This window comes from Trachemys scripta, chromosome 12 (assembly GCF_013100865.1).
Source record: "Trachemys scripta elegans isolate TJP31775 chromosome 12, CAS_Tse_1.0, whole genome shotgun sequence".
Lineage (NCBI taxonomy): Eukaryota > Metazoa > Chordata > Testudines > Emydidae > Trachemys > Trachemys scripta.
The window spans coordinates 18,019,607-18,038,616 of NC_048309.1; the positions used below are offsets into that span (position 1 = coordinate 18,019,607).

Consider the following 19,010-nt stretch of genomic DNA (forward strand, 5'->3'; position numbering starts at 1 on the left):
TTGAAGAAGTCAGAGGGAACATTAGCTATTTCTGTTACAAAGTTTCTGGGGAAACGTAGCTATTCTGTTCCCATCACTACATATCCTGCGAGGGCTGTTTCAATTTCTTTCTTGTGCTGTTCTCTTCCCTGTGGCTTGGAACTTTGTAGTAGGCATTGAGGGGTCAAGATTTTTCACATAAGTTCAGATAGACACTGGAACTGTCTCCTTGTAAGAGGTTACATAACTGCATGCAGGCTTTTCCCCCTGAAATTACTGCATGTCACTGTCCTTGGTGGGGGGTCAGTCTCTGTACTGTAACACACGTGCATGTGCACACACTTACATTTCTGTGAATAGTAAAATACCTTTCACATCAAGCAAAAGTGAGAAAAGGGGTCAGATCTCTACCCAGAATTCTTGGTAAATTGCACAGGAGAGGTGTGACACTGGGACATTGGTTTGCCACGTCCGTGTAGTCAGAAAGGGAAATAATTGTTTCTGCATTTCAGTAAGATGTAATTGGAAGTGATAGGATGATACTGAGCAAAAGAGAAATTTTTAAGTTGGACATCAGGAAAAATTGCCTAACAGTCAAGTCAGTTAGACTCTGGGATGCTTTCCCCAGGGAATCTCAATCCAGTCAGCCCTTGCTGTAAAGAACATGCCCTAGTTTTCTGTCTAGACAGAAAGTGCAGTGGGAGATGAATGTGTTGTCTATGGGCAGAATTTCTCCCTAAATATGGGTGCATCTAAATGACTTCAGAATGAAGCAAGACAAACCTTGAAGGGGGCATATTATTATTTGTTTGGTGCTGTTGATGTAGACAGCCCTACATGATAGGTAAAATGTGCCAAATGCATAACAAATCCCAATCCTGAGACGTTTAAAGTGTAGGTGCAGTAGTTACAGTACAAACACAGGGCTCTTCTACACAAACAGTTAGTTTGCAGCAAGCTGGGGTGTCCATCTACCCAGCACTAGCTTGCTGCAGACCAACTGTCCATGTGGACCGTGCTGCCACGCCTTAACAGTTCATTTAGTTTGCTTTGATCTAGTCGTCTTTGATTTGGGACTAGATCAAAGTGAAGAGGATTAGATCAAAGCAAACTAATGAACTGTTAATGTGTGGCAGCAGGGTCCACATGGACAGTTGGTCTGCAGTAAGCTAGTGCTGGGTAGATGGACACCCCAGCTTGCTGTGAACTAACTGCTCATGTAAACAAACCCACGATCCTGATCCCATAAAGTGGATTCCCGATGAGATGTTGAGGGCATTTAATACTAAGCAGCTCATAGTAGCCAGACTGCTTCATAGAATAGGAGGATTTTTTCAGATCCTATTTTAAGGATGGAGGGGTGTAGCTTGGTCAGGATTAGGGCCTTGATCAAAGCCCACTGAAGTCATTGGGAGTCTTTCACTGAGTTTTGGACCAGGCTGTTACTAAGAAAGATGTTCCAAGCACAGAAGATTGTAGGAAAGGTGGTAGAAAGTCTGGAGTAGGAAAAGGAGACGAAAGAAAAGCTAGAAGAGAAGCACAAGCAGATCATCAGGACCAGGCGGGAGGAGTAAGAGAGGAGGAGGATGGAGTTCTGGATGGAGGGGAGGTAAGGGGAGTGTTGAATGCAAAGTGGGGAGCTTATAATTTTCCTTTGTATACACAGCTACCATCACTACAAATAGAACCTTCTTCCAGTCCCTGCAACCCTAAACTGTTAAGTCATTTCTCCCTGTTACAAAATTCTCCTTGGACTGTAATCAGGTTAATAAGAGGGCACTGAGACCATTTGTACTGTTAAAACCCCTGATACCAACTCCCTCTTGTGGAGGGTTTGGGTTGACACTAGTGAATGCAAATACCTACAGAATGCTATGGGAATGTGTGTAGCAGCCTTCCAAGTTTTCTTTTGCAGCTAGTGTTGCATTAGTTACATCCAACAAACAACTGTATCCGCAGATGAAAGAACAGTTCAGAATTCATATTCAGAGATCTAAAGGGGGGATGAGCTCTTCTTTCCCACATGAAATAAAAAACATTTATCCTAACACCTAATGGCTTGCACACAATTTCTTTCTCTTCATTGCAATTCAGCCTCACATTCTATACTGACTTGGTAAGTGGAAGCTGACCCACTTTTATCTACTGGCCTGCATTAATGTGCTTTTGTGGAAGCCAATTATGATATCAGCATTGCTCTGTGGAGTAATCCCAGCAACTCCTCAGTATCATCATAACAGTTGCACAAAGAACTCCATTTAAGTAATTACACACATTTGCTTAGCATGTTTCACCCACTCAGCTAGAAGATCACTAGAGTGAATCTAGTCCATGCCTTTAAAAAATAGCACATTTCCTTTTTAAATAATGTGATGTGAGATCATTGTGTTTAACCATTTGCTAAGAAAAACAGATGTCTGAGTTTGCAGTATTTCTTCTTCATACCCTGCTCTTTCTTTGTTGTGCTACTTGTTATGGCTCAAAATGTCTTTGTGTGGGGTTAAAAAGCCTCCTTTTGCACTGCTGTTTTCTCCAGGAGAATTTAGAGTCCATCTCTAGTTCCCTCCCACAGAACAGTTCTGCATGTGGAAGGCTAGTTGCTCAGCCCTCCCTCTGGCTGTTTTGTGCTATGCAGGGGGTGCTTTCGATTCCCCTGTTGCAGGGGTTCTCAAACTTCATTGCACCGCCACCCCCTTCTAACAACAAAAATTACTACACAACCCCAGGAGGGGGGACTGAAGTATGAGCCCAAGGGCTTCAGCCCCAGGCAGTGGGCTTTGACCCGGACAGTGGGGTTTGGGCTTCAGCCCTGGGCCCCAGAATGGGGTCCCAACCCACAGTTTGAGAACCGCTGCCTATTGTAAGGAAATACTCAGGTGGCATAATGCCACTTGCTTCTTGGGTCCCCTTACTCCCTTGGAGTAGAACACGGTCCATGGCAAGCCAGAGACAGGAGCGGTTGTGACCAGGACATGCTGTAGTAAGATGATCCGTGGCTGGCAGAGCACTCCCTAGGGTTTTATTCCTGTCAGTGTAATTGTTGGAGGCTGAACTGGCCCCTGACTGGCCCCAGGATTAGGGAAATAGAATAGTGGTTTAGACCTCCCTTTTCCCTCTGTCCCCTGGGTCCTGCAGCCTGGGAAGGGCACATCTTGCCTGGACTTGGGAACTGGACCACAGTGCACAGCATTCTCCTTCAATAACTGGAAAGAATACACAGTAAGGCATCGATCTGTCTGCCTTTGTGATGCTCTGGCTCTGTTCTGGCTAGCAGAGCTGAATCCTGGAAGTTACTCAGGAATCTAGCATCTGTATATGCAACTAAGTGAGCTATCAAGCCAGCCAGAATCGAGAGCATTTTAGCAATACAGTAATCTCCTCTGAAGAGTTTCTGAGATCCATTGTAAGTTATGGGTGCTCAGTGCCTCATAGGATTTGTCCCTTTAATATGTGATTAAAACAAGAAATAACTTGTTCACACATTAAAAATAATGAGGCATTGTTGATTGCTTCCAGTCCCTTTAAAATCAGAGATTTCCTAAATGTTGTTTTCAGGCATTATCTATCTACAGTAACGCCTCACTTAACGTTGCCCTGGTTAACATTGTTTCGTTGTTACGTTGCTGATCTATTAGGGAACAAGCTCGTTTAAAGTTGTGCAATGCTCCCTTACAACGTTGTTTGGCAGCTGCCTGCTTTGTCCACTGTTTGCAGGATTCTCTGGAAGAGCAGCCCCTCCTTGTGGGGATTAGAACCGGGGGGGTCAGCAGCCCCCCCATCAGCTCCCCTAAATTCCCTGTAAGGTATGTGGCTCAGCAGCTGCCCAGTAGCAGTTCAGGGGGCCCTCCCCGCACTGCCGTGCTGCTCCTGACCTGCCCTCTGCCTTGGAGCTGCTCCCGGGAGCTTCCTGCTTGCCTGGGGAGAGGGGTGTTGATATCAGGATGTCCCCCTGCTCCATACGCCCTCTCCACAAAGCGGAGCAGGGGGACAGGGCTCTGGGACAGAATGGAGGGAGCTTGCTGGAAGCTGTTGCTTCCTGTCTGAACTGGCTGATCTGCTTAAAAGGGCAATGCACTTGAAGTGTGGGTCAGCATACTTAAAGTGGCAATGCACATCTCTCTCTCTCACTCATGCACGCACCCCCCAGCACTATGGAAAGTCAACACCTGTGCAGCCGTGCATGGGCTGTCAGGAGGAGGGAGTGGTGCACTCCAGCTGGATAGCGTGGGCTCATCATCATGTTCAGTTTTTGCAGGGAAGTGTTTGCACCAACTGCCCTGCATCTATTGTGTTTTCTCCCTCCTGCCTCAGTCCATGCTGCCTTGTAGTGTGAGTGGCTACATTAACAACAGCGTATTAACCCTTGAGGGCTCAGCCAAGTGTTAGTTCATCATTTAGCATCAAGGCATTCCCTGGGAAATATCCCACCCTCTGACTCCACCACCTCAACCAAGCTTCACAATCATTCATTGCTGTGTACAATATTAAACTGTTTGTTTAAAATTGTTTAAAACTTATACCTTATATGTTTACAATGTCTTTTGTCTGATGAAAAAAATTCCCTGGAACCTAACCCCGCCTATTTACATTAATTCGTATGGGGAAATTGGATTCACTTAACATCGTCTTGCGTACAGTTGCATTTTTCAGGGCCATAACTACAACGTTAAGTGAGGAGTTACTGTATTTCTTATTGCAGCATATGATCAGTAAGGCAGTGGGGTTGGGAGGAATTATCCCCTGGGTCAGATTGGCAGAGACCCTGGAGGTTTATCGCCTTCCTCTGCAGGATGGGGCACAGGTCACTTGCAGGCTTAAACTAGTGTAAATGGTAAATTCTCTGTAACTTCAAGTCTTTAAACCATGATTTTAGGACTTCAGTAACTCAGCCGGAGGTTAGGGGTCTATTACAGAAGTGGGTGGGTGAGGTTCTATGGCCTGCAATGTGCAGGAGGTCAGACGAGATCAGGGGTCGGCAACCTTTCAGAAGTGGTGCTGAGTCTTCATTTATTCATTCTAATTTAAGGTTTCGCTTGCCAGTAATACATTTTAACATTTTTAGGTTTCTTTCTATAAGTCTATAATATATAACTAAACTATTGTTGTATGTAAAGTAAATAAGGTTTTTAGAATGTTTAAGAAGTTTCAGTTAAAATTGAATTAAAATGCAGAGCCCCCTGAACTGGTGGCCAGGACCCGGGCAGTGAGAGTGCCACTGAAAATCAGCTTGCATGCCTCCTTTGGCACATGTGCCATAGATTGCCTACCCCTGGACTAGATGATCATGATGGTCCCTTCTGACCTTAGTCTATGAATCTTTTCTGTTTAGCCAGAAATAGCCCATAATGATATATCCTCTGCTGATAATCATTATATTATTGTATAGGGTTTTATTGTTGACCTTAACTGCTTCATAGATCCTAGATAACATTTGTACCCCTGTTAATTATGGGATGTGTTTTTGAATCCCTTTCAGTAGAGATAACAGGAGCAAGTTACTGGCCAAAGTCAATATAATTCAACAACAACAAAACCCAACTCTTCAAATATCCTGACACAAATAGCAGTGTGGTGCAATGGACAGCAAGCTGAACTGAAAGTCAGACAATGAGGGTTCTAACCTCAGCTCCATCACTGGCCTGCTATGTGACCTGAGGCATGCCACCTCACCTCTCTGCCTGTTTCCTCTCCCACCCTTTGTCTTGTCTATTTAGATTGTAAGGTGTTTGGCTTAGGGGTTTTCCTTCATTGTGTTTGTCCAGCACCTAGGTCAATGGGAGCCAGTTGCAGTTGGGGCTTCTTGACATTACCATAATACAAATACTAGTAGTCTTAATTATAGAACTCAAATTTTAAATTCAGACACTGAGTTAAATTTTCATTCATGGTCATGTGTTGATGTAGTTGACTGTAGCTAAAGGCTATTTCATTGTGACGCTAAGAAGCCTCCTACATTTCATCTTCCTGTCTGTAAGTTTCCCTTCATTCATCTTGTAATTTTAAGCTTCGATTTATATGCAGTGCTTGACGAAGCTGAATTTGAGCTCAGAGTCTACTGGTCAGGAGTTTCACAAGTCATCAACCAGTGTAAGAGAATAGAATCCAAACAGAATGAAGAGCAGGAAGTATTATTTCTGTACTGATGATTTGGAGGAAAGGAGACTCGATTCATCCTTTGCTGATAGAGAAATTGGTGGGAGTGCACAGGAGAGCAACAATAACAGCAACAACAAATATAAAAGGTTTGGAAAACAAGACCTGTGAGGAAAGGTTAAGGAACTGGACATGTTCAGTCTGGAGAAAAGATGGCTGAGGGAAGAGATAACTGTCTACAGGTATCTAAATAGATGTTGTACACAAGACAGACCAATTATTTTCAATCAGCAAGGACAGAATAAGAGGTATCGGATATGAGAGAGAGCAGGGAAAATTCATGTTAGGTATTAGGGGAAACTTGGTAGCACTTGGGCAATAGAACAACCTGCCAGTAGAGGCTGTCAAATTACTTACGCAGAAGACATTCAAGTGAAAACTAGAGATGCATGGGTTGTGCATGATTTCGGAATCATTAAATCAGTCCTGCCGAGGAGGGTGGACTGGGTGACTCATACCTGCCTAGCCAGAGGATTTTGCCATATCATCCTGATTCGTCCAACCCACCAGGGAGGAAGGCTGTGGCTATCTAACTGATCAGAGCTGGAGTTGCGCCTTTCACTTTGCTGCCTGCTGGGATGTCATCCCTTCTTTCAGCAAAAGAAGAAACCCCTGAGACACACAATGCTGACTTGAGGCTTAGTCCTGAAATCCATGGGCTTCAGGGACAGTCTCACCTGATAAGGATTGAATTATCAGCCCCTTTTTCCAAAATAAAAACATTTGTCAATTGAAAGAGAGATGCACTGAGGAAATAAGTGAACTGCATGAAAAAACCTACTGGAAGGAAGGTCATAGCTATTTATTTCTGATTGGAGCCCCAAGTAATGACTTTGAATTAACATCCGTAATTGCTCTAGTGTCAGGAAAGCTCTGAAGCACAATAATGCAAAACTACTTGGTGGTGGTAGGGAATGGGATGGAAATTAAGACTTCTTGATATGAATACAAAATACAGCATGCATCTGCCACTAGGCAGTTACGTGCATGTTAAAAGTGGGTAGCTTCACTGAAGAAGTCCAAGACATGGACTCTGCATGCGTAAAAGAAAAGTATCTGTTCCTTATACATCTGCTGCTAGATTTGTGTTTTAGTGCCCAACTATTTCTACATGTAGGAGATACTTTGGGCCTTTGTGGAGTGATATTCTAGAATCACTTTTCCATAACACTGAAATTGCCCATTCAACTGTGGGCTTGGCTTCTCCAAATCATGAAGATTGTGATTAGTACATGGGGGGGGGGGCTGGAGTGGGAGCACTAGAGTATGCCTAGCTAAATAGGTGGCAGTGGGTACCGACATAGCTGGTTAACTGGCACTATTGCCCAAAGTGTCCCAATGTGGACAATAGGAATTCCTCTACTCGAGCAATATGAAATGAGAAGTATGAAGAGTTGTTACCATGATGGCTTTCAGGCCACACTGCAAAAGACTCTTATTTGAATGTGTGTTCTGTGGGAGTGCATCCTCACTGACCTCAGGTCAACTAACTCGTAGTAAGTAAAATCCTAATGAAGACAGATCAGTTTGCAGTTTTAACACTTATTGGGTCATTGTAAACCCTAGACTCCCACACAGCAGGTTGGGATAGACTGTTCACAATGACCTGCTAATTTTTATTAAAACTACAAACTGCCCTATTTTCACTAAGATTTTTAAGATGTTAGTTACCATAAGTTAAAGTAATTCTCCCAGTTCACATGGAAGGAGAAAGTTGGGCTTTTCTTGCTTTCTTGATGAGAGATGAAGGAAGAAGAGAATAAATTGTATTGGGGCACACACTGGGGCACTTGTATACAGCAGTTACCATCTTGGAATGTTAACTTCCTCATTGCTGAGTCTGTGGAAAAGGTTCTCTTTACTGATGCATCATTTTTCTATAGCGGAGTTTTACTAAGCAGGAAATGTAGCTGGTCTGTATATTTTCCAAAACAAGGTTCAGATGAATCAAAAGGATTCAAAAGTATAGCTTTCTTCAATGTAAGAGCTGGTATTTAGCAAACTGATTTCTTAATTTAAACTCAGGTAGTTATATTTTATCACGTTAAGTAATTTTAAAAATACTTACCTGGTAATTTAATCTTCAGAGCTTTTTTCCTCACACACCCTGGGAGGTAAATTTATCCCACTTTTACAGAGGAGGAAACTAAGGACCCAACCCTGCAAATGTTTAACTTTACAAATCTGAGGAGTCCCATGGGATTCTGCATGTGCTTAATGCTAAGCAGGTGTGTAAATCTGAGTAAGATTGGGGCCTAGGACACACACAACTTGCCCAAATCCACAAAAGATGTCTGTGTCCAGGCCATAATTACAACTCAGGAGTCCCTAGCTCCCAGTCAGCAGGCATGCAACAAACTCTTGAACTTTTTAAAAAAATGAAAGCACACGTTGAATGTGGAGAAACAAGCCCTGGTTGGCCAGGACTGTGCAAGATCTCTAAGCCGCCTCTGCAATACAAGCACTGGGTTGCTGTTTTCTGCTTCACTGTTGTGCAAATAGTGGCATACATTTCAAAGGAAAATGAAAGCTTTGTTCCCAAGCCCCAGAAGCATCTCTCTGTGAGAACTGAATTATTCTTCCTCATAGAGCGGCAAGCTGGTTGTAGAATATTCTTTCACTTGAGAGTTGCTGCTGGTGTGCGGGTTGTTTTTTGTTTTTTGTTGTTGTTGTTTCCTTTTGGAAATGTCCCGAAGTTCCAGTGAGGCCTGGAGGCTCAGATCTAGAGAGGCTGTAATAGAGGAAAAAGTGGAATTTTTCTCAAGACAAACTACAAGATGAACGGGGGTTTCCCAGTGAAAGTAGATTTGGGACAGTAACAGACACACTTCCATGTTTTAAAAATGAGCCCTTTTCTTTCGCTTTATTGCAAGTTTGTTGTATTTTTTTCAGTGGTACCAAAAGGCTCTACAGATTAGTTTTTACAATTTGAAAATGCACGAGGGCTTAAATAGAGATTGGATGGCATGAGATTGTATCCGTCTTGGGTGGAAATTATGGCTTTCACTTTATGGTTGTCCAGCCCAGCTCCATTGACTTCAGTGGGAGGTAGATCAAGCCTGAAAGGTGCAGTTGAACACGTTTTCCTGATCTTCCCCCAGTGCCAGAGGTCTGAGAGAAGTATTCCTTAAAAAGCTACTGAGATACACACTTGGTCAGGGTGTGCCTACACTGCAAAGAAAAACCCTCGGTGCCCTATCTCAGTTGACGTGGACTCAGGGGGCTTGGGCTGCGGAACTAAAAATACCAGTGTAAATGTTCCTGCTTGGGGGGGAGGGATAGCTCAGTGGTTTGAGCATTGGCCTGCTAAACCCAGGGTTGTGAGTTCAATCCTTGAGGGGGCCACTTGGGGATCTGGGGCAAAAATCAGTACTTGGTCCTGCTAGTGAAGGCAGGGGGCTGGACTCGATGATATTTCAAGGTCCCTTCCAGTTCTAGGAGATGGGATATCTCCATAGATCTTGGAGTCCAGGCTGTAGCCCAAGCGGGAACATCTACACTGATATTTTTAGCCCTGCGAGCCCAAGTCAATTGGCCTAGGCTCTGAGATATGGTGCCTCAAGTTTTTCTTTGCAGTGTGGACATACCCACAGGTGCATAGACTGTGGGAAGGGAGAGGCGGAGGTCTCAAAGAAGTTACTTCTCTCCTTGTATTGTGTGGAGTGGGGCTATGAATACACATAAGGTTGCCCCCTGGACTGATGAAGTAGTATTCTGTCAGGCTGGAGAATGCTGTGATTGGTAGGGAGGGAAAGCATTAAAGGAAATAACTTGCCAGCCTTTTAAAGTTGGGGCTAAACTTCACTCTTCCATTGCCATGGTCGCAAGATTCGTTCTCTCTTTTCTGGGACTGGTCTCCCTGATGTGGGTTGTTTTGTTTAAAGTCCACAAGGAAACAGGCAGCAGGCTAGAAATTAGGGAGTCCCTCTGCCAGACCTGATAGACTGTGCATTCCAGGTATAAAGGACAATCATATGGAAGGCAACTGGCCAGTTAAAAGCCTTCTAAATCTTTGATTTATAACTTTGATTGTTTTGTTACATTATGGTAATAAGCCAACTGTCCTCAAGCTAAATAAAGTGCATAGAAAATATGGCAACTCCCTTCATTCTACTCACCCAAAAAGTTTACCTACAAGCAAAATCAAATGCAAAAACAGAATAAAGAATATATGGGTTGAAAATGGGAAGGTTGCAACAACCCGAGTATTTTGAGTGTAGATAATTTAATGAAGTGGCCATTTATCCTGGGCTGTTTTTAGCATTTGGTGAGTCTGGTATACCTGTGTTGCAGACATGTTGTGCATTCGCATTTGTTCAGACGTTGCTACTGACCCAACCTTTTGCAGACCCACTTATATGGAGCTTTATACTTCTGGTAAAACCCTCGGTGACGGCAGTGATGGGCACAGTATTGAAAGATAGTTTTTGCTAATGACTAGCTCTGTCTGTCTCTTTGTATCCTGTCTGTGGCATGGTGGCAGTGTTCTAACAACCAAATGTAACTTGCAGAAATGGCAGTGTATAGAAGATGCCAGTGGGAAGCTCAAGCTGCACAAGTGCAAAGGGATGGCTCACCTGGCAGCCGTGAGCAGCAGCAAAGGGGTCTCCAATCTCATGCCCAAGTATTACAGCAGGAAAAGCGAAGACTGCAACTGTGAGGAAAACGAATACAAGCTGAGCCCTATTGGACAGAGACCGAAACTCTTCTCCAAGAAACGTAAGCGACCGCGCTGCCTTTTCTGCCTCTGTATCATAGAAAAAAGGCTTGCTCTTCGCTCAGAGCAACATTCTCAGGTTTGAGTGCCTGATGTTAGAGTACCTGGATCCGTATGTAGGCACCCGAATAAGTGATCTGATTTTCAGAGGTGCTGAGTGCCTGCAGCTGTCACTGAAAATCAGGCCACTGGTTCAGGTGTACAAATACAGATTTAGGTGTTTAACTTTAGACACCCAATTTTGAAAATGTCTTCAATCTGTGGAACACAAGGATTCTTTGGGAGTAGAATGCTTTGATGCTTTGCCATCCAAAGCAGGACAAAACGGTGTCTTGAGTGGGACCAGGAATTGCCCCTCAGCATTTAGTGACTGTGAATTTGTTTGATCATCCTGTCAGGGTGGAGTATGTATTTCATGTACATCCAGAAGCTTCTCTTAGGGATGTGATTATGGCTATCAGCTCCTTGGATGCATATTGTGGCATGAGACAAGCCTAATGGGTCTGATTCCCCACTGTCTTCACCTTGTTTACTCACTTACACCCATACAAATGGAGTGTAAAGCACAGTCGTTTGGATTCGGCAGGGTTTGTACCTATTTGCTCAGGTGCAAAGCCTATACCAGCTGTAAGTCCGTGATGATTCAGGCCCATTGCCTCTAGCCACTCAAGGTACATTTACACTTCCAAAAAAACCTGCAGCAGCAAGTCTCAGAGCCTGGGTCAGCTGCTCACAGGGCATGTACTATGGAACTAAAAATAGCAGTGTAGATGTTCCTGCTCAGGTTGGAGCCAGGGCTATGAAACCTGGCAAGGAGGGTGGGTCTCAGAGCCCAGGCTTTGGCCCGAGCTGGAATATCTACACTGCTGTTTTTAGCCTCATAGTACAAGCCACGGGAGCCTGAGTCAGTTGACCTAAGCTCTGAGACTTAGAGCCGTGGGTGGTTCTTGGCAATGTAGGCGTACCTTCAGAATGACTGTCAGTAATACACCAACCATTGTGTCTCCTTTGGATGCCTGAGCTGGTGCTGAGGGGAAAAAATCAGTTTTTAATCCATTTTAAAAAAAGAATTGTAATACTAGTGAAGGCCTGTCCTCACAGCTCTGGGGAATAAAATTCTTTATTTATGCACCAGCCAAGAAAGGCACTCGACACTCATGTGCCTGAGGACCAGCAGGGAGAACTGCTTTGTGCTTTCCTGCAGTCAGGCCTCCTGACCCTACTCTGAAGAGAGCACCTCCAGGTCCTGTCCCCTCTTGATCTCTCTGCAGGCACTGCTAATTAGTTCTAATTGTTTGTGCTTTTAGTGATGAAGACATGTGTCCCAGTGGAGATTTGCACTGCAACCAGTTCGTTGATTTTTATCATTTTTTTGAAAAGTAAAGTAGTTTAAAAAATAGAAAAAAAAAAACACAACAAAAAATTCAGCTAATCCATTGAACATCAAAGCAGCTGTGCCGTCAGGGCCTATACATTTTCAAATGGCATCCATGATGCTATATCATATGTTTTCTTTACTACATAAACTTTTTCAGAGAAAAAGTATGGATAATGACCCCCACTCTCTTCTACCTCTGCCATGGGTTACCAACAGAAAATGAATCTGGAACCTTCAGCATTAAAAGCCTGGGCCTTTACCATTTGAAATAAAGGAGTAACTCTGTTTGCAGTAGTAGGCTTTTATCCTCTTCTGTGGACCAGCCACTAAAGTGTGTGGGGGGGCGTGTTACATACTAAACCAATAGTTTACAAATGCTTAAAGTGGCCACTAAATACCACAGTATTCTACAACAGTGGTACAAATGGTTCTAGGTTACAATAGTTACTGCAGTAATTTATTTTTAATAAGGGTGCGTACCCTCTTTGTTCCAGAAGCTGCTTACTTCTCATGTATTTTCCTCAGGCTCAACCAACGGTACCAAGGTTGACTCTTAACCAAAGATTGAATTCAAAGAGGGTGACTCCATTTCTAGTTTCTTCGGCACAGATCAGGTGCTTTTCCACCTGAGTTAGACTAATATCTATATTTGAAGTACATAGTCTAATTATAGATTAAAGAGGGAAATGGCAGCTCAGAATTATTATTCGTCTGTAATGTTGCTTTTGTCTCACTCCACAAATGCAGTGCCTTAATTATTTAGCAGATTAGTCTTTCTCTATAATGACCCGGCACAAGCTTCAAACAGAGTTTAAATTGATTTTCTCCCATTATATTTGGCTTGCAAGATGGTTAGTAACTACTAAGCTGATTTTTAGGTGAATAAAATTATTGGTTCCAGGATGAAATTACACAGCTACACTTGCTGTTTAAATATGTGGCACAGCAGATAATCTTTAAATAATACTAGAAGTTGCAGCTCAATTAACTTTTTAAAGGCACAGAAAAGAAAGAGTTCTGTTACAGGGACAGGTTGAAGGCTCTTAATATGGAAAACAAAACAATTATATTTAAGTGGGGACAACATAATACTATTAAGTACATCTGCACAGTGCTTCATAGACATTAACTAATCTTCACAACATCCCTATATGGTGGTTAAGTGTGTAATTATATCTGTTTTACCTATGAGAAAGACAGAGGCAAACAAATTAAGTGAGGTTAGGGTACAAGGGAAGTTGGTGTTAGCTCTGGGATTAGAATACTGAAGTTCTGGTTCCCAATGATATGCTCAGAAGCGGGAGAGGTTTTACTACATGTTGCGTGATAAGACATGGAGTTAAAGTTAAAAAAGGAGAAATTTCAGCTTGCTAACAAACACATTTTCTAGGCCTGTGTAGGTAAGTGTGTAGTTCCTAGGAGGTGTTCAGAATGAGATGGGGTAAATGAATAGAAGGAGTAGAGTACAATCTCCCTAGGGCAAATAAGATTGACAAATTGAAGCTAATTAGATCACCTCTGAGTCAAGAAGACATACTGAACTTCTTTGTTAGCCCAGTGTGTCCAGGCATAGGATATAGAATCCAAGTTTAGGAACATAGGCCCAAAGTCAGCAAAGCACTTAGTATCTGCTTAGATATTTTGTTGAATTAGGGTCATAATCGGTGATTTTTTTCCTCCCTGAACCTTCTATTTATTAAAAAAAAAAACAACAACAACACGATTTTAAGTTCAGGTATAGTCATACTCAGGTATAGTCATTGTTTGAAAATGAATTGTTAATACAAAGGATTTTGTTTTTTAAAGTGGAGTGGGATTGTGGGAACAGAGACCCTAATGACTTCTCAAATAAATGGGATTATTAGCAAATGTAAGGCCATTTACTCTGCTGTAGGCCTCAGTAAGGAAACACAGTGACTATGTTTTCAAAACAATCAGCCTAGGGAGACTAAGATAGGAGTCTAATGATCAAGTTACCACTTCTTGTTTCTTGAGTAAAACAAACGGGCTCCCGATGCTTTATGTTTCCCACAGCCGGTCGTAGCAGGGCATGGAGTTCAATGGAATGGGTGAGCTAGGGTCAGCTGACATGGACTGTGTGGAATGCCATCAGGAATTCTTGCACATGCACATTAATTACCTAATAAATCACACCGTGAAAGCGAGTGGGCACAAAGTGACACAGGTCAATGTAACTTTCCGGTTTGTTATTTTAAACAGCCTAAGTGGAAAGCTGGCTCATTGGATTGAAAATTGTTAGGGGAGGAGAAAATTATATAACCAAAAATGGAGCCTTTCTCTCCTCCAGATTGGTAAAATGCTGCAAAAAGGGTGATCCAGATGCTAGTGTTGGGTACTTGGATTTTTATGACATATTTCATATTTCTTAGGATGGGAACTGGAAAAATATGTACTCTTTTACAGACTGTGCTGGACTGGGTAGAACGTTAAATCATGAGGAACATTTTCATCTGACTGAGAACATGTACAGAACTGTTGGGTGCCCAGGGCATGCAAGATCAGGCTCCAAGCCCATTCCAGGGCCTAGCAAATGCTGCTCACTAAAACAGAGAACACAAGTTAAAAATTAAAACAATTCCAAACTGATTTAGACACCTGACCTACCCCTGTCAGCAAGAGCGAGTAAATTCTGGGTTAGAGATACTCAGCTGCTAGGCCTAAACTCAATCTGGGGCACCTATACATTTATAGCTAACCTGAAATTCCTTCATATATTGGGAGCAAGGAAAAAGGACTTTCAGCAGTGTGTTCTCTGAGTGTACCTGCTTTTTAGTGTGAGTCAAGGGTGTTCTTTGAACATTTTGTATTTCTCTGTCCTCTTAATTTCCTTTGAGTTCTAGATGGCTTGTGATTTTGTATTAAGAAATATGAAACAAAGCTTTCTGGAAGTAAGAAAATTTAAACAATAGTGAGCAGGGCCGGCTCTAGGTTTTGCTGCCCCAAGCAAAAAAATGTTTGGCTGCCCCCCATCCCCGGCCCTGGTCTAACCCCCACAGCCCTCTGCCGCCCCAGCCCTGGGCTCTCCCCCGCACCCGCACCCCCCTGCTGCCCCAACTCTGGGCTCCCCCCTTCTCCCCCACCAGTGCTCCCCCACCCATACACACCCTGCCGCCCCAGCCCTGGGCTCTCCCCCGCCAGCTGCACCCTCCTTCCGCCCCAGCCCTGGGTCACTGGTAACTCGCTCCCAGGGTGGGTCATTCAGCAGGAATTTTAGATGTGCACAGAACACAGACAGGATTAGTTCCTATATGGTTACAGAACTCTAGTAAAGTGGAACAATTTTCAGCTTGTGTGATTGGAAGATATCTGGATGCATATTATAAGACCAGGGCTGGCTCCAGGCACCAGCCCACCAAGCATGTGCTTGGGGCGGTGCCTGGAGGGGGGCGGCACGGCGGGGCCCCGGCTGGGCTCGCTGCCCTCCTCCCGGCGCTCCGGCTGGTCGGGGAGAGCGGAGAGCTCTCCGCCTTGCTCCTGGTGCTTTGGCCGCTGGGGGCTGTCCACCCTCCCCCCGGTGCTCTGGCCACCGGGGAGAGCGGAGAGCCCCGGCCAGACTCGCCGCTCTCCCCCCGGCGCTCTGGCCAGTCGGGGATTGCAGACCCGTGGCCAGGCTCGGCACCCTCCCCTGCCGCGCTGGGGGGGGAGGGGTGGCTTTTTTGCCTAGGGCGGCAAAAAAGCCAGAGCTGGCCCTGTATAAGACTGTCCTCCATAAATGAGGAAAAGTTGAGGTGCCTTTATTATTCTTTTGTTCCACTCTTTCTTTCTATGGGGAATTTGCCAATGCAATATCACTGTCTTCCTTTTAAACAAGGAAACTAAACAAATAAAACTAAAAAAAAAAAAAAAAATGGCAATGGCTGTTGAAAATAGCAATTCCAGTCCTAAGAACCACTTGCTCAATTTTATCCTACTTTTTCTACAGAAGTTACAGTGGATGAGTATATTTGATTTGGGAGAAATGAAGTAACAGCTGCCCAAATTGAGCTTGAGCACTCCTGAATTTTGAGGTGTTCAAATCTGGAAGGATTCCCCCGCGGCGGCGGTGGCTGCAGCTTCCCCCAGACGCCTCCGCTCTGTGCAGCTGAAGAGCCGAGCTGCCCGAGCGCTACCGGCTTCATGGTTTGCCGGGCAGACCCCAGACCCTGCGCCCCCAGCTGGGCACTTCCCCAGCGCAGCCGGAGCCCGGGAGGGGAAGCGCCCGGCCGGGGGCGCAGGGTCTGGAGGTCTGGGGGCTGCCCGGCAAACCGTGAAACCGATAGCGCTCGGGTAGCTCGGCTCTTCAGCTGCACAGAGCTGAGGTGTCTGGGGGGAGCAGCAGCCGGAGCCACTCTAAGGTAAGCAGGGGACAGGGATGCTGGCAAAGCATTTTCCCAGACATGTTCGGCTTTTTGGCAATTGCCCCCGGACGGGGATTTGAGGACCAAAAAGCCAGACGTATGGTAACCCTAAATAATGGCAATTACAAATATGCATGGTCTATTTCCACGTTTCTGCCTATAACTTACTAAACAGGAAGGAAAGAGCATTATACAAAATGTTAGTGTATTTTCATTGTAACTTCCATGAGATTTGTTTTGCTTGAAGGTCAGATCCTACTGCTGTGGTAAAATCCCCAGTTTTAAAAATCTGGCTCTAGGAACCTAAGGCACTTAAGTAAAATTTTCAAAAGTCCACTCTCCAAAACTCTGTTAAAATATATATATAGGAAACATTTGGCTGGCATCAGATTTTTTTTTTTCCTTGTGGCCCATTCAAATAAAATAAATTCCCCATGGTTAGAATCCATTAGCAGAATATTTGCTCATAGTAATAATCTAAAAGACTTTTTCCATGGTCATTTATGAAGTGGAAAATACATCAGATCCAAACTACCTATGCAGGATGGGTAGCAGCAGGGAAGTGCAAGTGCTTTCTGCCTTTCGCTAATATCTCTACTGTGTAGCTAGGCCTCTGCTTTGGAGAAGTTGCCGCATACAGCAGTTGCGGTACTCCGTTATCCTTGAGAGATCCTAAGTGATCTCAGTGCTAAATCATGACTTTGGCAGGTGGAAACTAGTAATAAGGCTTGAATGATGGCTTGAAGGAAGTTAATGTAAAGCTGAAGGCTGTGCATGTTTATGCCAGATATGAAGTTTATGGTTTTATAATAAAGCATTACTTCGTTTCTTTATGTAATTGAACAATTATTCCAGGTGCTGCAGTGCATGCTCACCACCCATTGCTGAAACCTCAGATGCTGCTACTTTTTGCTACCAAAAAATAACTCATGAAAGAATCGACTGGTTTAGTCTTCCGTCTGGCTGAGGCAGTCCTAGCTGGAGCTTTGTACCTGCCCCCACCCCCGAGAGAGAGAGACAGACCCATGCTGAGGGACACAAGAGGAGAAGGATAGCAGTGTGGAGAGAGGGTGCAATGATGAGTGATTAGCTTCCTTTAGCATAGATCGATTTCTCCAAACTCAGTTTCTAGATTCAGCTTTGAGGATGTAACCATATAGTAATACAGGCAAGATATCAGCCAGCTTCTGAGGAACAGAGATGGAGAAAGAGGTGTGAGATTCCTGGGCCTTCCTGGAGCAGAAGCTGTGAAACCTGGTAAGAAAATTATGATGACAAGGAATTGCACATAAGGACTAATATTCAGAGGCCCTGCATGCAGTGTGTGTGTGTGTGTGTGTGTGTATGTATGTATGTATACAGGCAAATGAATTGGAGAGCAAAACTTGGTAGTTTGGGGAGCAAATCAAGTGGCTAGACATATAACTATTAGAATTTGTGCCCAGAATTCACTTTGCAAACAGGGAGGCCCAGCTGAAAATTCATCACTTAAAATATTTTAACCATTCCTCTTGGAATAGATGGCATTTGGGACAAATCACAGTATTAAATGCTCTGGTCCAGCACTGTGGGTTAGTGAATCATGCTAGCAGTGACAAAAACATGACTTGATTTGTGAGCTCTCTCATACCAGATTGAATCGTTCTTCATCAGGTGAGACTGGGAATGGCTGCAGTGGAGAAGTTCTCTCCTGCATACTGAGTGTAAGAGGATTCTTCAGGGACATGTGTAGGCTGTGGTTCCTGGCAGCTGAATGCTAAAGGCCAGTGCACCAGGTTGGGTACACGAAGCTCACAGGGAAGAGAAACTCTTGACTGGCAGAGAATAACAAGATGAAATAAGAGAGCAACTAAAGAAAGAAGAGTTTGCATTTTGAGCCTAATTGTCAGGGTGTAGCTTTTTGGAACATCCTTCTGGTATTGAAAAGATGGGAGTTTCCTCCTCTTATTCAAATATTTCCTGAATTGGAGCCTAAAATGTTTTTTTCTTCTGCTATGATTCACCTGGCTGAATATCAGCAATATATTTTGAGCCCCGGGTGGAAAAAAGTGCAGCACTAGATCATCCAGCTGGTATTCTGCTTTCTGTAGCACATCAACTGGAATTAAGTGCCAGGAACCAAAGCTTAGCGCTGGGAGGAGAGAGATGTTTCTCTTGCTGTTGCATGCCCACCAAGATTCATGAATGAGTCCTGAGCCTCCTGACCAACTTCACCTGGAAATCAGAGATGGGCCCCCTAAACAGTTCGGTGTCAATTATAGGACATAACTCATTTGAACGGTCCACCTTTTTGGTGAGACAACACACTAGTTAATGATTCCCATTTTTTTATCCTCGTCTCTATGGGGGTTTCCCCTGTTGAAAGGTGTGTTTTGAGCATGGTGGGGCTAGTTTTTTTTCATGCCAACAGCACCAGATCTCTCTT

General features: G+C 44.0%; 1 protein-coding gene across 2 annotated transcripts in view; it reads left to right on the plus strand.

Annotated features, from left to right (window-relative positions):
* The window catches only part of SULF2 (sulfatase 2), a 269,349-nt gene that overhangs the window by 231,599 nt on the left and 18,740 nt on the right, over window positions 1-19,010 (plus strand). For both annotated transcript variants that reach the window (XM_034786932.1, XM_034786933.1), the window contains one exon: window positions 10,644-10,851. In XM_034786932.1, the coding sequence (XP_034642823.1) occupies window positions 10,644-10,851 (208 nt within the window). The remainder of the gene's footprint in view (window positions 1-10,643; window positions 10,852-19,010) is intronic.